The following is an 18767-nucleotide window of genomic DNA, read 5'->3' on the forward strand; positions in this document are numbered from 1 at the left end:
AGGATTGCATCAGTAGTGTAATAGCATTTCCTATCACCTAACCATATATCCCGTGAATGCTGGCAATCACGAAGGATGTGGAGAGTACTTTCAAGATAATAAAAGCATCTAGGAAAAGATGTAGAAGTAGCAAGATGACAACAAAAATACGTCATTTGATGATAAAGCCAGGGGTGAACCTATGCATTAGGCAAGAGGAGCATGACCCTCCCTTTTTTAAAAGAAAAAAATCAATTAATATAAATATTTTAATTATAAAGTTTTTTATTTTGTTAATTCTTAATTATCAGATAAAATTTTATTCTACTTTAAAAGACTTTGTTACGTGGCCTGTTTGACTTCTCTTTGTGGTTTAGTCCATGAATGTTAAATAAATATTCTTTAAAAATATAAGATAATTTTGAAAATTAATTTAATTTTAATGTATTTAAAAAATTTAAATTCTTTTATTAGTAATACTGTAAAACACATCCCATGATATTGATATAAGCAACTTAATTTATGTCACTTCAATTTTAAACAACTCAATTAATTTTCTTTTCAATAAATGTTTTTATTAACAAGTTGCTTAACTCACAAATGTTTTATTTCTCTTTCCTAAATTTTTTTTATTGGTATGAATTGAAGACGATACCAAAGGATTTACAACACTCACACACCTTCCGCAATCAATTGAATTAGATCTTTTTAACAATAGATCGATAGATGAGCAACTAGTAATAATTTTTTATATAAGAAACTCTCTTCAATTTTGAGCATATCAAAATCACATATGACACACCAAAACAAAATTTTTTGTTAAGCAATTCCTTAAACAACTCTCATTGTAGATAGTCTAATAAATTTTTTTATTGATAAAACATATCATATTCAATTATGTAACAAATATAGACTTACACAACTACATTTATAAGAGTTTAATGACTAGACATTGATAATATAAAATAATTTTACATTATCATTTAACCACAAATAATCATTTATATAATTTTTAAGTTAATTATTATAAAAACTAACAAATTTATTACACACTAATTTATTAATTAGATGATTATGTAAAATTATTTTATATTATTAATGCATATTATTTTTCTTACATTATAATATTAGAAAACATGATAGTTTATTTGTTTGTTATATCATAAAATGAAGTTTTTTTATTTATTTATTTTCATGTATGTTAATTTGTATTGTATGCATAAAAAATATAATTAATTTAAATATTTGTTTACATAATTTAATTATTTTAATTTTTATTATTGACAGTTGTCAGTTAGTGACCAATAAAAATAAATTTTCAAAATTTTTGTCATGCCTCGTGAAAGAGCTGCCAGACGAAAAACCACTGTTGCATAACCCATTTTTCTCTTTATATTAACGCATGATTCTTTTTTAATTTAAGGGAGTGTAATTATATGAAATGTGTGGAGTATATTAATATATTTTCATATTTATATATAGTTATACACGATTTTAATGGTTATGTGATACAATAAAATAATTTATATTATTATCTTTAGGAGTAAGTTACTTTCTTTTCTTCTCACCATTCATTGATTATTTATTAAGATGTAATAATTATAATAAATCATTAATTTTAATCACATAAGAAAATAAATGTTGGATAGCCATTCCTTAAAAAATGTTTTTATGTATTTGAAAATTGTTGGAGTATGGTTTAGCTTATGGGGGTAAAGGAGCACACGTGTAAGAGCACACAGCACAGCACAGCATAGCATAGAGCATCTTCATTCATCAGCAGCACAAAAAAGCAAGAAAAAAATCCGACCCGTGAAGAAGGCAAAGCAAAAAATAATAAAAAAAGAAAGAAAAAAAAACGTTTACCCTCTTTTGTCTGCGCGTGCGTGTGGATCTGGCTAGAAAGCAAGAAAGAAAGGGAGGGTTTCTGTGCGGATCTGAATTCGCAGTGTTAAGGTTTTGAAGGGTTTTTCCATTTTCTTCAATGGCCACGCCCTTTCCCATTCCCGTCACCGCAGCTCAGGTTCTTCTTCTTCTTCTTCTTCTCGTTCTTCTCTGATTTATATCAATTCATATCGAAAACTCGAATCACGTGTTATTTTTGTTCGTTCAGGTTGGAACGTACTTCGTGGGACAGTACTATCAGGTGCTTCAGAGCCAACCCGAGTTCGTGCACCAGTTTTACTCTGATGCCAGCACCATGCTCCGTATCGACGGCAACGCCAGGGAAACTGCGGCCGCAATGCTTGTAATTTCTGCACTTTTTGTTGTTCTGTTAATCCCTAATTTTTGTTTTTTGTTGTTGTTGTTGTTGTGGTTTGAGAATTGTTAGGTTTTTGTTGCTCTAGTGTGCTGCGTGTTGTTGTGTTGAGTGAAAGGAGTGGTGTGTTAAATTTTGAGTGGAGAAGAACTGTTGGGGGGTGACTTTTAAAATGGATAAAAGCTAAAAGGGAAAACCGCGGTTGAGAAGTTTGGGGAGTGCAGGTAAGGGATGAAAAGGTTTTGCATTGAATGGGAAGAAGGAAGGTGAGGTTTTTGGAGTGCCATTTGAAGCGCCTCAATTGGACATTCCCGCTTTATGAGGCAGTAGAAGTAGAAACAACATTATCGTGTCATTGAGTAAATGGTCGTTCGCGTTGGGGCAAATTGGTTTCTTAATATGCGCGGAATTTGTTTTGTGTGGCTGTGTCATGTAGTGTTTTTGCGGTGTGGTTATGAGACAGACAATTTTGTAGTTTGCTTCTTGTTAGTGTATGATGTGTGTTTTTGCGGCGTGATGTGTCAGAACAAGGAGCAGACATTTTAAGGTGAAAACATTCAATCAGAGTATGGGTCAGTTGGAGGGGTGCACAAATTTAGTGTGTGACTGTGCTTCGGACAAGATTGCTTCCACTGGAGGATGCTTGCAAGAAACCACAAATAGAAGTTGGAGTATTTAAACTGGATAAAATATAGAGATCGGGGATTTATTACGTGTGGGTAGGATTTATTGATTGTAGTGTGGTCATGTGATTATGTAGTGTTTACAGTTACAGCCTCATTTGAAATGGCCCTGTCTCACGAAATTTTTAGTTCAACTTAATACAGTTAAGAGAACCAAAGGTTTTTTTTTTTTTTTTTGTAATGATGAGCGACTTGGTGAAGTGGTTTCATATCTCATGTCTGAATTGCTATGTTAATGTTCTATTAGTAGTGCAGTGACATTCACTTAAATGATAAAGAATGTGTGAAATTACCTGTTGCAGTGTTGCCTCTTTTCTTCCAATAATTCCTTTAATGTCTGGCCTAGAATAACCTGCATATGGGCTTGATGGCAGCCTTGATTTGACATTCCTGTAATAGTGTTTTTATTTTGGCAAGCCCATTATATGTTAGATTAGATCTTTATTTTGTGGAGTGAAGAAGCCATTTGTAGTTTTAGTTAGCTGAGTTTGTAGGAAGATGCTATGATATTATAATATAATTTGTTGAAAACCCTTAGTTTTATATTTTTTTCTTGTTTATCTACATGTTATATAAGTTTGCTTCTAATTATAAACTGGATATTTGGGATATGAAGCATAAAGCATTTTTATATAACCTATCATCTCACTTTTTCTTGGATGTTTTTGTCTATAATGCACTCTTAGCATTCTATTGAAAACTTAATTTGCTAGAGGCATAGAGTTAAAGTGATGAGCCATTCTCTATGCTGATTTAGATTTCTTACATGTTATTATGGTCTTAATTGTTTGAAGGGACTTGGCATTATCTGCAGTTGTTTATGCATGTACAGTTAATAGTATGGCTCTCATTTTCCCCAAACTAAAAATACTTTTCCATGGGCAGCAAATCCATGCACTGATTATGTCACTCAGTTACACTGGAATTGAAATCAAGACTGCACAGTCTCTAGAATCTTGGAGTGGTGGAGTTCTTGTGATGGTTTCTGGATCTGTGCAAGTTAAGGACTACAGCCGGAGGAGGAAATTTATGCAGACATTTTTCCTTGCTCCCCAAGAGAAAGGCTTTTTTGTGCTCAATGATATTTTTCACTTTGTTGAAGAGGATCCAGTTCACCAACAACAAGCAGTCTTGTTACCTCAAAGCAATCTTGATCCTAAATTGAATGCTTCAAGTGCAATCAATAAGCCAGGTAAGTACTTGCACCAGTTGTGTTCATGTACCTGAAGGTCCTGATTTGAAAAAGGGAAAAACTTGCATCAAGTTCTCAAATCAAACAATGATATGTGGAATTGTGGGTATTTTTCTCTACCGCTAATCTTGATTTATTTGGGATTGCTTTACAGTGTCCAACTACTTGCTGGGTAGAGATATCCAAGCTAGGGACTATGTTGCTACAAATGAGGTCAAAGAAAATGGTGTAGTTGATAATTATGGATTTTCAGAGCAAAGAATGCAACGGGCCCCTGATTCTGAGCATATTAGGGAGGATAATGCTGTTGAAGAGTCAAATGGTTCACTTCAATCTTCAGTGAATGCAGTGCAAGACCATGCACCTGCTTCTCCTGATGAACCTGCTGGGGAGCCACAAAAGCACACTTATGCTTCCATTGTATGCACTGGCTAGCCTCTATGTTAATTTCCAAATAGTGTTTTCTTTTGGGATTCTGTTATGACATTAGAACTGACAATGTTATGGATTGTTGGAAGTTACGGGTTGCTAAAGGACAATCTACACCATCAGTAGCTTCTCAGCATAAGAATGTGTCCCCTTCAGAATGGGATCATGCTCCACAGAGTAGTAGTCAGCAACAGCAAATGACTGCTTCTGCAAATGCATTTGAAAGGTCTGAAACTGATGCAGCGGAGGAGTTTCCTGCAACAGAAGATGAAGGTTACTGTGTGTACTTGTTGATAATTGATTAATTATTCTGTTCCTCCATTTTTTTTTTATTTACTGGTATTCAGGTCATTTTCCTGGCTCATTGCTTGGTAACCTAATAAATTAGTTTTTTTTTTTAAAGAAGACAGTTATTTGTGAAGTATTTATCATGTATTCATTTGTCACTACTGCTAATCTTGATTTATTTGGGATTGCTTTCAGATGAAATCAAATCTGTTTATGTGAGAAACTTGTCACCTACAGTGTCTCCTTCTGAAATTGAAGATGAATTCAAGAATTTTGGTAGAATCAGGCCTGATGGTGTTGTCATTAGAAGTCGCAAGGTTTGTATCTCTTTATCTCCAAATACCTGTATTAATTATGATTTTTGAATCTAAACTTTTCACTTTTATCCAGGATGTCGGTGTTTGTTACGCATTTGTTGAATTTGAAGATATGACTGGCGTTTATAATGCAGTCAAGGTTTGGATTTTCTTTTTAATGATTAGTTTGGGATATGCATTACTCATGAATTGTGATGTAGTAATGCACCTTGACCCAAATCTAATACTGAACTTGGTCTCAATGAATGTTTATGTAATATCATGCTTGTTTTTTACGTTTGCAGGCAGGATCTGTTCAAATAGCAGGGAGACAAGTATACATTGAAGAACGGAGACCAAACAGTAACATCCCTTCTCGAGGAGGAAGTATGCTTTTTTTTTTCCTTCCTTTTTTTCTTCAAATTTCTTCATCATGAATGTCCCTGACTTAATTTGACATATAGATGTGGTATAACAATGAATCTGTGTAGCCACTTTTGCTGATTACGGTATGAATTGATGGGACTGATAATCATGTGACTTGCATTTTTTAACAAATACAAAAATACAAATTAAGCTATAATATGCTAAATTTTGTCAAAGGATGACATTAGGTTTCTGTGATTTCTTCTAGTTCTAATTTGCTAGTTCTTCAAAATGATCTGTCTTGTACAATTTGCCTAGAATATTTTATGTACAAATGATGGTGCTAGAGAGGTGCTTAAAACACTCTTTGTTTTCCCAGAAGTCTCAATGTTTTCTTTTATATATAATTTAACATTTAAAGCTACATTTTTTCTGGCTGTTTCATTGTACTCGTTTTCACTGTATTATCATCAGGACGGGGTAGAGGCAGAGGTAGCTATCAGTCAGATGCTCCAAGAGGGCGTTTCAATCCAAGGAACTTTGGCAGGGGACATGGCCAAGATGGCAGTGATAGGGAGTATAACAAATTGAAAGGAAATGGTTTCTATCGACCAAGTCCACGCCAAGAGAGGGGAAATTCAGGGCATCATCAAGTACCGAGAAATGGGCAGAATCTTGCTGAGTCCTGAGTCAACAAAAAACTTAAGCCAGAGAATCCAATTTTGGGTCCAGATATTTCAAACTCTAAATAGTCAACTTCAGTAGATTAGACCAAATATTGATATTTTTCATGTCTTAAATTTAAGTTGTTCAGGGAATATGGATGAGATGTTTTCATTCTTGATAAATTTTGGTCTGGGGGCTTCTTGTTTCATTTGTTTCTCCATGAATTTAATGTTTAGCTGGAAATGTGTTTAAAACACTTGACATTTATTTATTCCCAATTGAAATTTGAAATCTAGTTGTTTAGCTAACAGTTCTTTGAAATTAATCGCTTTAACGGTATTGGTGGATCAATTTTTCTTCTTAATGCCTGGTCTTTTGCATTGCCTTTCGGTTGACACTATTCTACAACTATTGATCATAAATGGAAGGCAATTGATTTACTCTAATAATCAACTGACGTAATAAGTTAATTATATTATAAAATAATTTATGTCATTATATATAATACTAAATTTTTTAATGTGTATTTAATACACATATAAATTCATATAATAAATTTTATATCAATTAATTTTGATTTAATAATTAATTTTTTAACATATGAATTTTTATTAAATCTATGATTTTTATTTAAAATTAATATATATAAAAAAATATATTATTAAATCAAAAATAATTGTAATAAGACCGAAATCAGAAATTTACTTAATGTAATAATTATAAAAAACTATAAATAAATTTATTTTAAAAAATTAATTTTTTTAAAAAAATATTGGGATATTCATAAAGATTGTCATATTATACTATTCATACGGATTGTAAATCAGTATATTAGTAAGGTACTTTTAAATTTACAAAATCAGTATATTATTAAGGTATTTTTGAAATTTACAAAAATTTACTTGGTGTACAAGAAAAATAATGGATGCACGAAACAATTGCCTAGAAAACTGGTTCTCTAAAAAAACAAAAAAGCTAGAACACTAGTGAATCAGCTAGGTCATCAGCGTGCACAATCCAGGAAACTAGTGAAATGAAAACTAATCAAAGCCTACTCAAATAGGGTTTCATTGTTCTATTATTGATTTTTTTTAATTTTTAGGTAAGACATGATTTTTTTAATATTAATTTAAAATTTCCTATCGTGAATTTCTTGTAGTTTTATTTATTTTTATTTTATCAAGATTCAGTACTTAATAGGAAGAATCTATTTTAGCATCACACAGATTAGATGACCTAATGACCTAATGCTCATACCTAAACATATGCATGACCTACTTTATTCTATAATTAAATAACTTATAAAAATTTTATAATTTTTTTATAATTTCGTTTTAGTAATAGAGGCTTAGAAGAAAAATAACTTTTATCCCAGAATCTATGAAACCAAACGTGTAGTTATTCTAGTAAAATAAAAACTCAAGGGTCTAAAATTGTCTCCTAATGCATCCATATTAAACTATTATCAAAATAAACATTAATATATAATATTAGGACTAGAAGTGGCATACATATTAGTCAAGAAAATTTCGATATCATTATTTCACTTATTTGAGAAGTTAATTTCAGCTTAAACAGTCGTCATTTTCGCCATCTCTACAAGCTAATTATGGAGCTCCAATTAATAAATTAAATCCATACTTGTACCCAATGATGTTTACTGTATATGGTCGCAATTACATAGCTAAACAAAACTAAGTGGTGGAAGTCGTTGCATTTTAAAATAAGTAGGGTATGCTTTGTAATGACACGGGTGCAAGTCTGGCAAGATAGCTTCACTAACAAACTAATCCTGATATAGACTAAAATCATAAGAACAGAATTTTCCATATCATCACCCCTAAATAGGGACCAAATTAAGGGTCTAAATTTTTTTAACACCCATTTGATTTGTTGTTATCGTTAATGCAACAATATTATTCTCCCTTCAGCACATCTCTTATTTCCCTATACTTACGCAGCCCACAGACAATTTCCTTTCTTTCCAACATGAAAGCAAAAGAGAGCTTGTAATAAACTTGAGCACAAATACTTCATTTCCATTAAACTCTTGTTCTCGTTGCAATTACTATCACTAGCTCGAACAAACCACATTTCCAATTTTGCTCATAGTGTAGGTGCAATTTCATTATCCTTGCTAGAAGTGGTATCATGTCTAACATTTTAGCATGTTATCAACTCTTGGAACTTAATGTCATATCCGCACAAGACTTAGCTCAGATGGATCGTTCCATACAAACCTATGCGTTCGCATGGATTGACCCAGATCACAAACTCTCCACCCGGGTTGATTCTCAGGATGGAACCAACCTAACTTGGAATGACAAGTTTGTCTTTCAAGTCGAGAAAGATTTTTATGCAATGAGGAGTCAGTAATTACAATCTATGAAGCACCGACACCGACACAGACACGTGGACACCTGTAATGTTCAAAATGTAGGACACGGACACAACTATATATATATATATATATATATATATATATATATATATATATATATAATTAAATAAAATAAAATTACATAAAATTAAATATGAGAGATATGCATAAAAGATTTAAATTGAAAATCAAGATTTATATATTCATCATCATCTCAAAAGAACTTTTCCTATGATAATGAGTCACAAAAAATACTAAGAGACCTCATTATACAATTTGTACGCTTTGTTTTTTTACAAAAAAAAATTATAAAGTAAGATGATGAATTAACAACTTCAAGTCTTCAAGAATTTCACAAACTAGCCATCATCATTGAAAAAGACACCCTCTGACTTTGGTTCATCTAAAGACAAACTAGCAATTTCAAGAATACCACAATCATTAAGTGATCCAAAATCATCTCCAGCTACATCCCACATTTTAGTTTCCTCTTGATGATATTCTGGAGTATTCCTTGACAGAAGTCGTAGGTTGCTATGAACAAATACTAAATCTTCAGCTCTATGTGATGTCATCTTGTTTCTCTTTAAAGAATGGATAAATGAATATGTACTCCAATTCCTTTCACAACATGAAGATGAACAAGGTTGTGCAAGTAGCTTAAGGGCAACCTTTTGAAGTATTGGAGCATTAACGCCATGAGCAAGCCACCAAGCTTTTGGATCCATTTGACCTCTATCATTTAAAGAATCAAGATCATCAAAACCTTATCTTCCATCTGAGAAGTTGGCAAACTCAATATTCACTTTCCTCCTTACATCCACATCAAGAAAGAACCTCTTGAAGCATTTTGATCTTTCACGAGTGAGTTCCATGTCTTGATATGGAGGAAATCGATTAAAATCTTCACTTAGCCATTCATGACTATAATATCTACGGTTAAAAAAAATATATACATGATTATAATTTATGTAATTCTAAAAAAAATGTAAGTAAAAAAGTAGAGTTAATTACCTAGGATTTAAGGAATGAGCTAACCAATGGAGAGGAGTGCTACTCTTAGTCCAACAGTCAATTAATATGGAGTGCACTACCTCATAAAAGGTTTATCCTTCACTCTCCTCCTTTCTCTCATATTGATATATGGCATTCTTCACCTTTTCAATCAATGAATCCCACATCTCATATACTAGATGGAGAGATGAAACTTTCGTATCAGTTCTTCTAAGAACATCATAGATAGGGCAAGTGAAAGAAAGAATATAATAAACCTTATCCCACCATTTATCATCCAACAAAGTATCTTTCACAAATTTAGCCTTTGCAACATCACCTTCCTTATAAGAAGACCATTGGTCACTAATGACTATCTTTTGGATTCCTTTCTTCAATTGCTTGAATCTCTTGAGCATTACAATAGTGGAGGCAAATCTTGTTGGAGCAATGGATAGCAATTTCAATGAATTGAAAATTGATAGTCTCATAGAGTGACTCATGACAAAGTTTTTCACAAACATTGCATCATCCGCAATTTGGGTGATCCAAGAACATTCTTCATAAACAACATTGTTTTTTTTTTCTGTATTCTTGGTTGCACATATGTTCTTCAAGGAAAGATATAATGTATGAACAACACATGGAGTCCGATAGATGGAAGGAAACTCAGCCTCAATCATTAAACCTGCTGCTTTACAAATGGTTGCATTATCCGTCACTATTTGCACATTTGAGTGTCCAACCTCCATAATTACCTCCCTCATATGTTTTTGACAATGAAATCCTTGTCTTTGATCTCATTTGAACAATCGATGGCCTTTAAAAACATAGGCCCGCTCTCCGTGACAACCATGAAATTAATAAGAGATCTTATTTGCGGGTCACTCCATCCATTACTAACAATGCTCATACCCTTTCTGGATCCATGCATTTTTAATTGGTTGTAACAAGTTCTCCATATGTCTCCTCTCATTTTGAAGTAATGTTGCCCTTAATTTATCATAACCTGGAGGTTGGTAACCACTGATCTGATTGTTGGCAGCATAGGCAAACGCCTTCCTATAATGAGGATTTCTTGCTAAATGAAAAGGCAACCGCGAAGAGTAAAACATCCTAGCAATTTCATGATCAAGTGTCTCTCTAGCTTGCAAATTAAAGGCATTTTCTACAGTTGATGTCTTTCTCTTTTTTGGATCAACACCAAGAGTGTTTGTATCCATGTGGTGTTGAGTAGAAACTGGAGGCAATGACACATATTTTGTTTTTGACTTCTCCACCCTCAATGTAGCTTCATTGTCTATCTTCTTCAAATCTATAAGTTTGGTAATTGTTACCTTTTGACAAACTCTAACTCCCTTTCCAGTCATCTTCAACAAGTGTGCCCTCACTCTAGTGTAAGACCTATTAAAGGTAAAATCACAAATATTGCATTTTATCTCATAATTTCCACCACCACCTACACTTTTTATTTTTGTAACATAGGTCCGTAAAGGTTTGATATCATCATCTTGTTCTTTAGCTTGACTAGGACTAGAAGCACTCATCTCTACAATAATTTTAAAAAAATTAAAAATCAATGTAAACAATTTCTAAGTAAAAAACAAACAACAAAAAACAATTTCTAATCAATTTTAAAAAATTAAAAATCAATGTAAACAATTTCTAAACAAACAACCAAATGCCACCAAATTTCTTTTTATACTCACAAAAAGCCAGTGGTATCATGATTACACCAAGGAAGTGACAAAATCAGTTAAACAATGAGAGAAGTTGAACTAGGTTGTGACATCTATGTATAATTTTGATAAAATATCTTATCCAAGCATATGGGATTAATAGTAAAACATCAAAATAAAACTTGCAAATGATTCAAGAACCTCCAATATAGGATTCTTTTTTTAAAAAAAAGTTGTGAACATTGTATTGAGTGTCAAGGTGTGTATTGGAAGTGTTTGACTATAATAATTGCTGCAACATTGGGAAAAAGTAGCATGTTAAGTTATTAAAATTTAAAAGAGCAACAGTGCTAAAATAATATGTCAAGTTATTAAATTATATTCAAACACAATCAACTTTGGAGGGATGCATAGTCCTTCAAAGCTTACAAATATAAAATGTTAGTTGTAGAAAATTATTTACTAATTCTATAATTGGTGGGGCTATTAAAGCCTATAGTGAAATGGGAGGGAAATAGAAAGAGACAAACATGTTCATAAAAGAAGAAATTTACTCAACTAGAAATTAAGGCCTGCCAATGCTGCCATACAACCAGTATTCACATGACACAATTAGTGTCTTCACCAAAAAATAAGGCCTGCCATACCTATAGGCTATAGTATAGGCCCTATACTGCTCTATTCATAGTTACAACAATAAGCCAATAACACGACAACGGGAAAAATAGAAAAACAGTAACACAACAACGATAAGAGATGTAGAGAATAATGATGTTTCAACATAGGTAGCGAGAAAAACAGAGACCCATTATGAAGAAACCAGAAATGGCACCCTCAAAAACCAAAAAAGAAACAGGGAGGAGATGAGAAAAGAAACAAGGGTGAAAGGCCTACCTGCCGGGGAAACGGAGGCGACAACGTGCATGGATGGAGGCGTTTGGTTCGCTTGCAAGAAAAGGCAAGGAGAAGACGAAGAAGAATCGCTTTCGTATTTGATAAACATTTTTTAAATAAATAAAAAAATGGTTGAGGCTTGTTGGGCCGCGTCCAATCGCGCGTGTCCACTTGGTGGGCCACGTCCAATCGCGCGCGTCCAACATCCAACTGTGTCCGATGACGGTGGAAGCAACGACATCGTGTCACACCAGAGTCGGGCCCAAATGCGTGTTCGGTGCGCTTCCAACGCGGGACACGCCGCTGAGGTGTCGCGTTCGTGCTTCATAGATTACAATTGACATTTATGCTCTTCATTGGTTTTGAGATATTCACGTGGACACTGTGCACGTGCTTTCGGGTGACCTTTTCCCACCACCAACACAACCCAAAAAAAATACATACAAATCCACGACTATGCAGTTTATGGGGCTCCAAGTCCAAAAAGGCCCTCGAGTCGCCCCAAAGGAATTTTGAACATTGGTGCGGCTATAATTGACAACTCCATGCAAAGCAAGCCTCTTGGATACAATCACAACAATCTCATTAAGCCAAGCCATCCAGCCATGCTAGAGCTTCACCACACAAAGAGTGACTCTAGCTCAATGCTCAGCTCGGAAGCCATAGCTCCCAAGCACCAAGCCAAGGCTAAAAAGGGAAAAACAAGCTCCCAAATTACCCAATCGCGGTCTCCTTTATTTTGCAGAGACCAAGATTTCTCAATAGAATTTGGGTAGTTGAATTTGTATTGTATATTGAGTTTCTTAAAACAAGAAAGTGCATCCACAGAAAAACTACATTTGAAGCAAAATATCTAGAATGCTATATACAAAAATTACGGCCTTCTTCAGTTCATGACACTTAATACATGAATGATGCATCTATCAGTATCCAGTTGTATACCTATACATCGATTTATTTTGTGTCGAGTCTTTAATAATAATAATTTTATTTTTTTATTCTAGATACTTAATTTTAATTGTAAATTAATAAATTTTATTTTTGTTCTTTAATAAATATTTTTATTTGATACTGAGAATAAAACAAAAAGGTGACTTTTGCACTCACTTTTAGGGTTTTCTCTGCCCTATCTGGTTTCTCATTCGTTTTCGGTTATCCATTTTTTCAATTCTTGTCGATTTTTGTTTTGGGTTTTTGCTCGCTGATGTTTTCACAAAATCGGTTTCCACTGATTTCGCATTCTTCACTCTTCCATGTCTAAAATCTCCGAAATGGACGTTGCTTTCAAAGACGCAAACGCCAAATCCCCTCTCTGGGAACAAGTCTCAAGGTCAGTTCCTTCTTTTGTTTCCCCTCTTTTCAACTAAAACCCCCTTCTATCATTCGAGTTTTAATTTATTTTTATTGAATTGAACCGACCACCACCTCATTGTTGTATCCTATATTAATCAATTTATTTAATATCTTAAAATGTTGACCTTTGACAATACGTAAATATATGCCCAAGTATTCCTTGATGCAACAGAATACCAATAACTAGAAAATGTGCAAATAGAACATAGCAATTGAGAAAATATTCTTAATTTGGCCTAATTAAAGTATATTTTGGAATGTGAATGCAGATTCAAACTTTTGCATCAAGAAGATATAGAGTTTCAAAGATTTGGTATGCGTAACAATGTTGATCAGCTTTGTGTTTTTGAGGTATTGTTTATATTTTTCTAATTTGTTTCCCTCCTATGTTTTGCACATGGAAATCAAATATGCAGTGGTTTCCTTGAGGAATCTTTCTAGCAGATATGCAAAGCAATTGGAATGTCTAACTTCTTTGATAAGGCTGTTTCTTTTTCTGTTTATTCGTATCCTTATTACAGAGGACGTCTTATTCTTTTATATGCAGTGTGGAATCCCAGGAAGTGCTTGATGCTGAACTCTCAGCTTGAGTTTCACAGTTGATAAATGTAACTGACAGTTGAATACAGTCAGGTATACTGTTACAACATTAGTTTTTACTATGCCTTGGGATTTGAATTATCTGTTTCCCTTTTTTTATATTCTTACTATTTCTTATCTAAATTGAAATCTGTTTAGAGTACTTGATTCACTATTTCTATTCTATCCGGAAATGATGAGTCTCTTTCTCTGTTTTCAGTTGTCTTTGTATACATGGATATTGATATTTCCAGTCATCTTGGAATGTGGAGTGCAAGTATTATGTATTAACTAATTTAATGTAAAATTGCTCTGGTGTGATCAATGATGATAAATTGGTTCCTGGTGAATTCTGATTTTTGAGTCTCATTGTTCTTTTCTCCACCCTTACAATGTAATTGTGATGATTTTTGAGCTTATGCAATCATTAAAGAAATTGATGTTATTATTCAGGAAAGGAGATGTTCCCTTGCAACAGATCTCAGCTTGTTTACTTACGAATAAAGTAATTCTTCTGACTCAACGCCATTCTGTTTATCTAATTTTATTTTATTTTTCCTAGTTTTTCTTGATTTTTCTGTTAAGTGACTATGACTTTGTCCTGTGAATTGAATAGAATATAACTCTTCTCATTTTGGTGTCAAAATTAAGCTAATAAACAATAATAAGATAAGAAAAAAAAGTGTTACTAACAGATGTTCAAACAAATACTTTCATGCTGCATTCTAAGAAAGTATGTTCACCATGTTTTTCAGGAAGCAAATAGTGAAATTTAATCTTCCATATTTTGTAACTTAGTTTTGGACTGACTAATTTCTTTAGAACAACCATAGATTCAAAAATCAGCATATTAGATCGTTGTCTTACAGCCTGTTTGGTTCTGTGTTGATTTTTCTGGCTTCTTTCATTGTATTGTTGTTTTACTTGCTTGTCCTCTTTCTTTTCTCTTTTACTTTTCTTCAATATAGTCTCTTATAAGAATTTATAGGCGGTAATTGTGTAATTCTTTGTTTCTTACCTCATCACAGGGATGGTACTGTGCCTGTCTGATTTTTTTCAGAAGTACCTCCTGAAGAAACTTAATATTGCCAGTGGAGCAGAGGTGAGTAAATTATAATTACTACCTTCTAAGAAATAAGAATGGTGTTCTCTCTCTTGCTTTATGTTTTCTTGTTTTCTCTTACTTTGGTTTAAGGGTGTAAATTGTAGTAAGAATTTGACAACACATTTTCGTTCCAAATCAAAAATAATAATTCAAGTTATTGGCTGGTACATTCCTGGTGCTATAGATTGATACTGTTTTGTAATTTGCGCAGGTGGAAATAATGTGTCGAGGTCAGCCAGTGCTCCCATCTGTACAACTGCATAATTTAGTAGATTTATGAATTAAAGTGTAGTTTTTTCCTTTGTTTTTTTAATGCAGTTTTTTTCTTACTTTTTAATGCAGGTTTTGTCTTTATTTTGTGGTGTTCATGATTACTTTATTTGTTTCTTATGGTTGATTATTGGCTATTTAAGAAATCTAGAGGTTGATATGGAAAAAAATTAACAGAAAAATTAAATGATATTTTTAATTTTTTTTTAAAAAAAAGACATTCTAAGACAAATATCTGAAAAATCATCTTAGAAAGTTTACATACTAAGATGGTTTATTCCTCAATTTTTAATTTTTTTAAAAGAATATTTTAAGATGATTATTTAAAAAAATGTCTTAATATGAATTGAACTCATAACTCTTTATTCATAGACAATGCAATAAATCATTAATACACTAATTTTTAATATGCAATATGATATCTTGATGGGCGCTAGATCACAGTATTTAGTATTTGTTACTTTGCAGAAATCAAGATTTTTTAATGGAAGTTGGATGCATGAATTTCGAGTTATATATAGAGTTTGTCAAAACAGGAAAAGCTAAATTCAGAAATTACTATATTAGAAGCAGATCACATACACTATTTTCAAGTTATTGCAGATCCTAATTGAAAGTTTATATGTAAACTGATTGCACGAAATATATCATATTAACATTTCAACCAAAATGCACGAAAAGTGTCGTAATTTTTCTATCCAATATTATTTCTCTGTTTGGCAAACACAAAATGGACATCCATTTACGCAAGTACATGCTGCTGCTATATATAATGGAATATGAGATTTGAAAACCCGAAAGATAAATGCTTTTTTTTGACAAAGTTATCAAATCAGTATTAAGCGCATTAGTTTTCTGGTATTTCTTTGAAAACTTTTTGAAAATAAAAAGAATTTATATATATGTGATATAAATTAGCTCCTAATTTGTTATATTCTCTGTTTAGAATGTTGTTGTAAGTCCTATGGATTGACCTATGTTTGGATGAAAATAAGTGAAATAATAAAAAATAAAATGTCGAATTAAAAGACATAATTAAATATTCATAATTTCCACTTATCAAATATTCCTGGTATTAATTTGTCATGTAATGCAGATAAGTAAACTCTGTACATAAGATGAAAAAAATATAAATGGAAGTAAAGTTCTCCTAAAGAATTATAATTTTTTCGTCCATTACATACACATACGTATATCTTAAGGGACAAAAGACCTATCAACCATGTGAGAACAAATTAAATCATTCCTTCCATTAGCTAACAAACTATCAAGATAAATATCTCCTTAACTTCAAGTCAAAATGAGTTAACAACAAAATAACCTATAAGTAGGGCTTGAAACTGAAAACCATATATATAAAAGTCTGCAAGACAAATTAACTGTGAACACATATGATATTAAGAAGAAAAAAGATAAAAGAAGCATAATAACATGTGCTAACTCCAAGCAGGATATGGTAACTTGTACTTTTACTAGGAAGAGGAGATTACAAGATACACACTAAGAAATCAAATCACGTTCCAAGTATTCTGCATCTTCGATTGCTTGCATGGGAAGTGGTAACAAACTCTCTCTATACGTAACAAAATCCCAATACCGATAAACAAGGCTGCCCATCCCTCCATGTACACGATGTTCAAGCAGCTCCCCTTTGTCATTAAATCTCACCAATGTTTGGTCGTCGTCCACTAACCAAATTTCATCATTTCTGGTGAAGCGTATTGGAAAAAAAATGGAGGAAAAATCATAGTAATCACGAGACAGAACAAATGATGACTTGGTCCAGGATGACTGCACTTTGTATTCCTTTAGTGTCCACATATCAATCTCAAGCATGGTTGGCAACCGATGTGTGGAAAAAATGCACAAACATCCTCTCGTGACACTTAAAGAATATAGTCTATCTGGAGCATCCTCTGGCAGCACAATATCTGATAAACTCCTTTCCGTTACATCATAGGCAATAATAACGTTAGGTTTATCATAGTAACCACCACCAACCAACCAATGAAGAGCTCCATTAATAAAACACCCGTGGGGGGATGACATCCCCAAAGCATATTGAACAGTACTTTTAGTGCAGCTCCATGCATTGGTTCTCCAAGAGAAACAATGGATCATCGTGTAGCTCAATAATGTTATGTTCACTATCACGTAGTCATCAGTTGATGAGTCATACCCAATGCCACATAGACATGGATACGTCGGCATATCTTTAATTCGTTTAAAGAGACCAGTTGACGGATTCCAAATGGCAAAAGTAGGCAAACCAAGGAGGAGCCTATATCTTAAGAGTAAAAATCCTCTGCAAGAACCCACATCAACAAAAAATTCCCAGGATCCAAATTCATGAAACAATGAAGGAGGTGGAATATTGAAAACCACATTCGGAGTATGATCGTGAAGTGGTGCCTCTATGTCCACGGAATTAAATTGAGCAGTATTCTGAGAGAATCTCAGAAGCAGTCGGCGTGTGGGTGCAGCCGCTAAGTCAAAATGGGATTTGGTAAATTGAGGATCGGAAATTAGAAAAAGCCATGACTTGCGCACACACTTGAAACGCAATAGAGTTCTTACCGGCAATCTTAACAGAATTTCTACTATCAGTTCGTCAGGGAGAGTGGTCTTCATCTTCATCTTCTTTACCAATCACTCAACAATGGAATGCATACACAGGAAAAAAGAAAATAGAAGTACACCGCATTTTTTGGTGAATGAACGGGGTGGGAGGTGATGAATGAATGCGTTATGCTTGTATACCACATATATACAACCGATCGAGGTAATTTCTATCATTTTCAAATACTATTTTTAAATTTATTTTAAATCTTAATTTTATTTAAATTTCAAATCTTAATTATTATAATCTAAACCAATCCCAACAAAATTTATTGTAATCTTAATAGGACGTGTCAAACTTTGAGATTGAATTCAAATTAAAATAAGTCAGCCTTACAATAATCTCTATATTTTTTTATCCAAAATTGTTTTTTTACCACCCAAGTATTCAACTTCTAAGCTTTCTACCAACGTTGATGTTCATGGCAAAAAACTAAAGAACAAAAGTTACAAAACAAAATCACATAGTTTTGCTACCAATGTGATGGTAAAGTATGTAAAAATAGAAAACTTAAATGGTAAAATTGGTGAAATATTAAAAGTTGAGTGATAAATATCACAAAAAAAATTATTGGTTAAATCTGCAAAAAAAAAAAAAATTAAAGTTGAGTGATAAATATAAAAAAAATGATAAAATTCACAAAACAATGAAAGTTAAGTAGTAAAATTTGCAATTAAACCAATTTGGTAGCTTCTAATATTTTATAAAATGTTACTTGAAAATAGTATTTTTTAA

The 18767-nt window shown here is 32.8% G+C and overlaps 2 protein-coding genes and 1 long non-coding RNA gene across 6 annotated transcripts; 2 read left to right on the forward strand and 1 right to left on the reverse strand.

The window, feature by feature from the left end:
• Positions 1-1680: 1680 nt before the first annotated feature.
• LOC100795457 (putative G3BP-like protein-like) lies at positions 1681-6467 on the forward strand. 2 transcript variants are annotated; one of them, XM_006588389.4, is made up of 9 exons: positions 1681-2002; positions 2093-2227; positions 3808-4114; positions 4269-4534; positions 4633-4822; positions 5027-5148; positions 5222-5287; positions 5433-5514; positions 5968-6467. In XM_006588389.4, the coding sequence occupies exons 1-9, from the start codon at positions 1964-1966 to the stop codon at positions 6180-6182; spliced, it is 1422 nt and encodes a 473-aa protein (XP_006588452.1). In that variant the 5' UTR covers positions 1681-1963; the 3' UTR covers positions 6183-6467.
• A 6733-nt stretch (positions 6468-13200) lies between these two features.
• Positions 13201-15554, forward strand: LOC102659387 (uncharacterized). Of its 3 annotated transcripts, XR_001383210.2 has the most exons (7): positions 13201-13435; positions 13728-13809; positions 14006-14091; positions 14258-14382; positions 14491-14542; positions 15066-15139; positions 15354-15554. It is a non-coding gene; the product is annotated as an uncharacterized lncRNA (long non-coding RNA). The 3 variants fall into 3 exon arrangements; XR_416448.4 differs by having other exon boundaries at positions 14258-14542; XR_001383209.3 differs by lacking the exon at positions 14258-14382.
• A 1358-nt stretch (positions 15555-16912) lies between these two features.
• LOC102666966 (F-box/kelch-repeat protein At3g06240) lies at positions 16913-18049 on the reverse strand. Its single transcript, XM_006590071.1, has one exon. It carries the CDS (start codon positions 18047-18049, stop codon positions 16913-16915), a length of 1137 nt encoding a protein of 378 aa, XP_006590134.1.
• Between the last annotated feature and the right edge of the window lie 718 nt (positions 18050-18767).

Source organism: Glycine max, chromosome 10 (genome assembly GCF_000004515.6).
Source record: "Glycine max cultivar Williams 82 chromosome 10, Glycine_max_v4.0, whole genome shotgun sequence".
In the NCBI taxonomy this organism is placed as follows: Eukaryota; Viridiplantae; Streptophyta; class Magnoliopsida; order Fabales; family Fabaceae; genus Glycine; species Glycine max.

Coding starts and splice junctions, on each gene's coding strand:
- LOC100795457 (XM_006588389.4), top strand. CDS start 1,964: ATGGCCACGCCCTTTCCCATTCCCGTCACCGCAGCTCAG. Junction 4,535..4,632: donor AGCACACTTATGCTTCCATT/GTATGCACTGGC, acceptor GATTGTTGGAAG/TTACGGGTTGCTAAAGGACA. Junction 5,149..5,221: donor TTGTCATTAGAAGTCGCAAG/GTTTGTATCTCT, acceptor ACTTTTATCCAG/GATGTCGGTGTTTGTTACGC.
- LOC102666966 (XM_006590071.1), bottom strand. CDS start 18,049: ATGAAGATGAAGACCACTCTCCCTGACGAACTGATAGTAGAAATTCTG.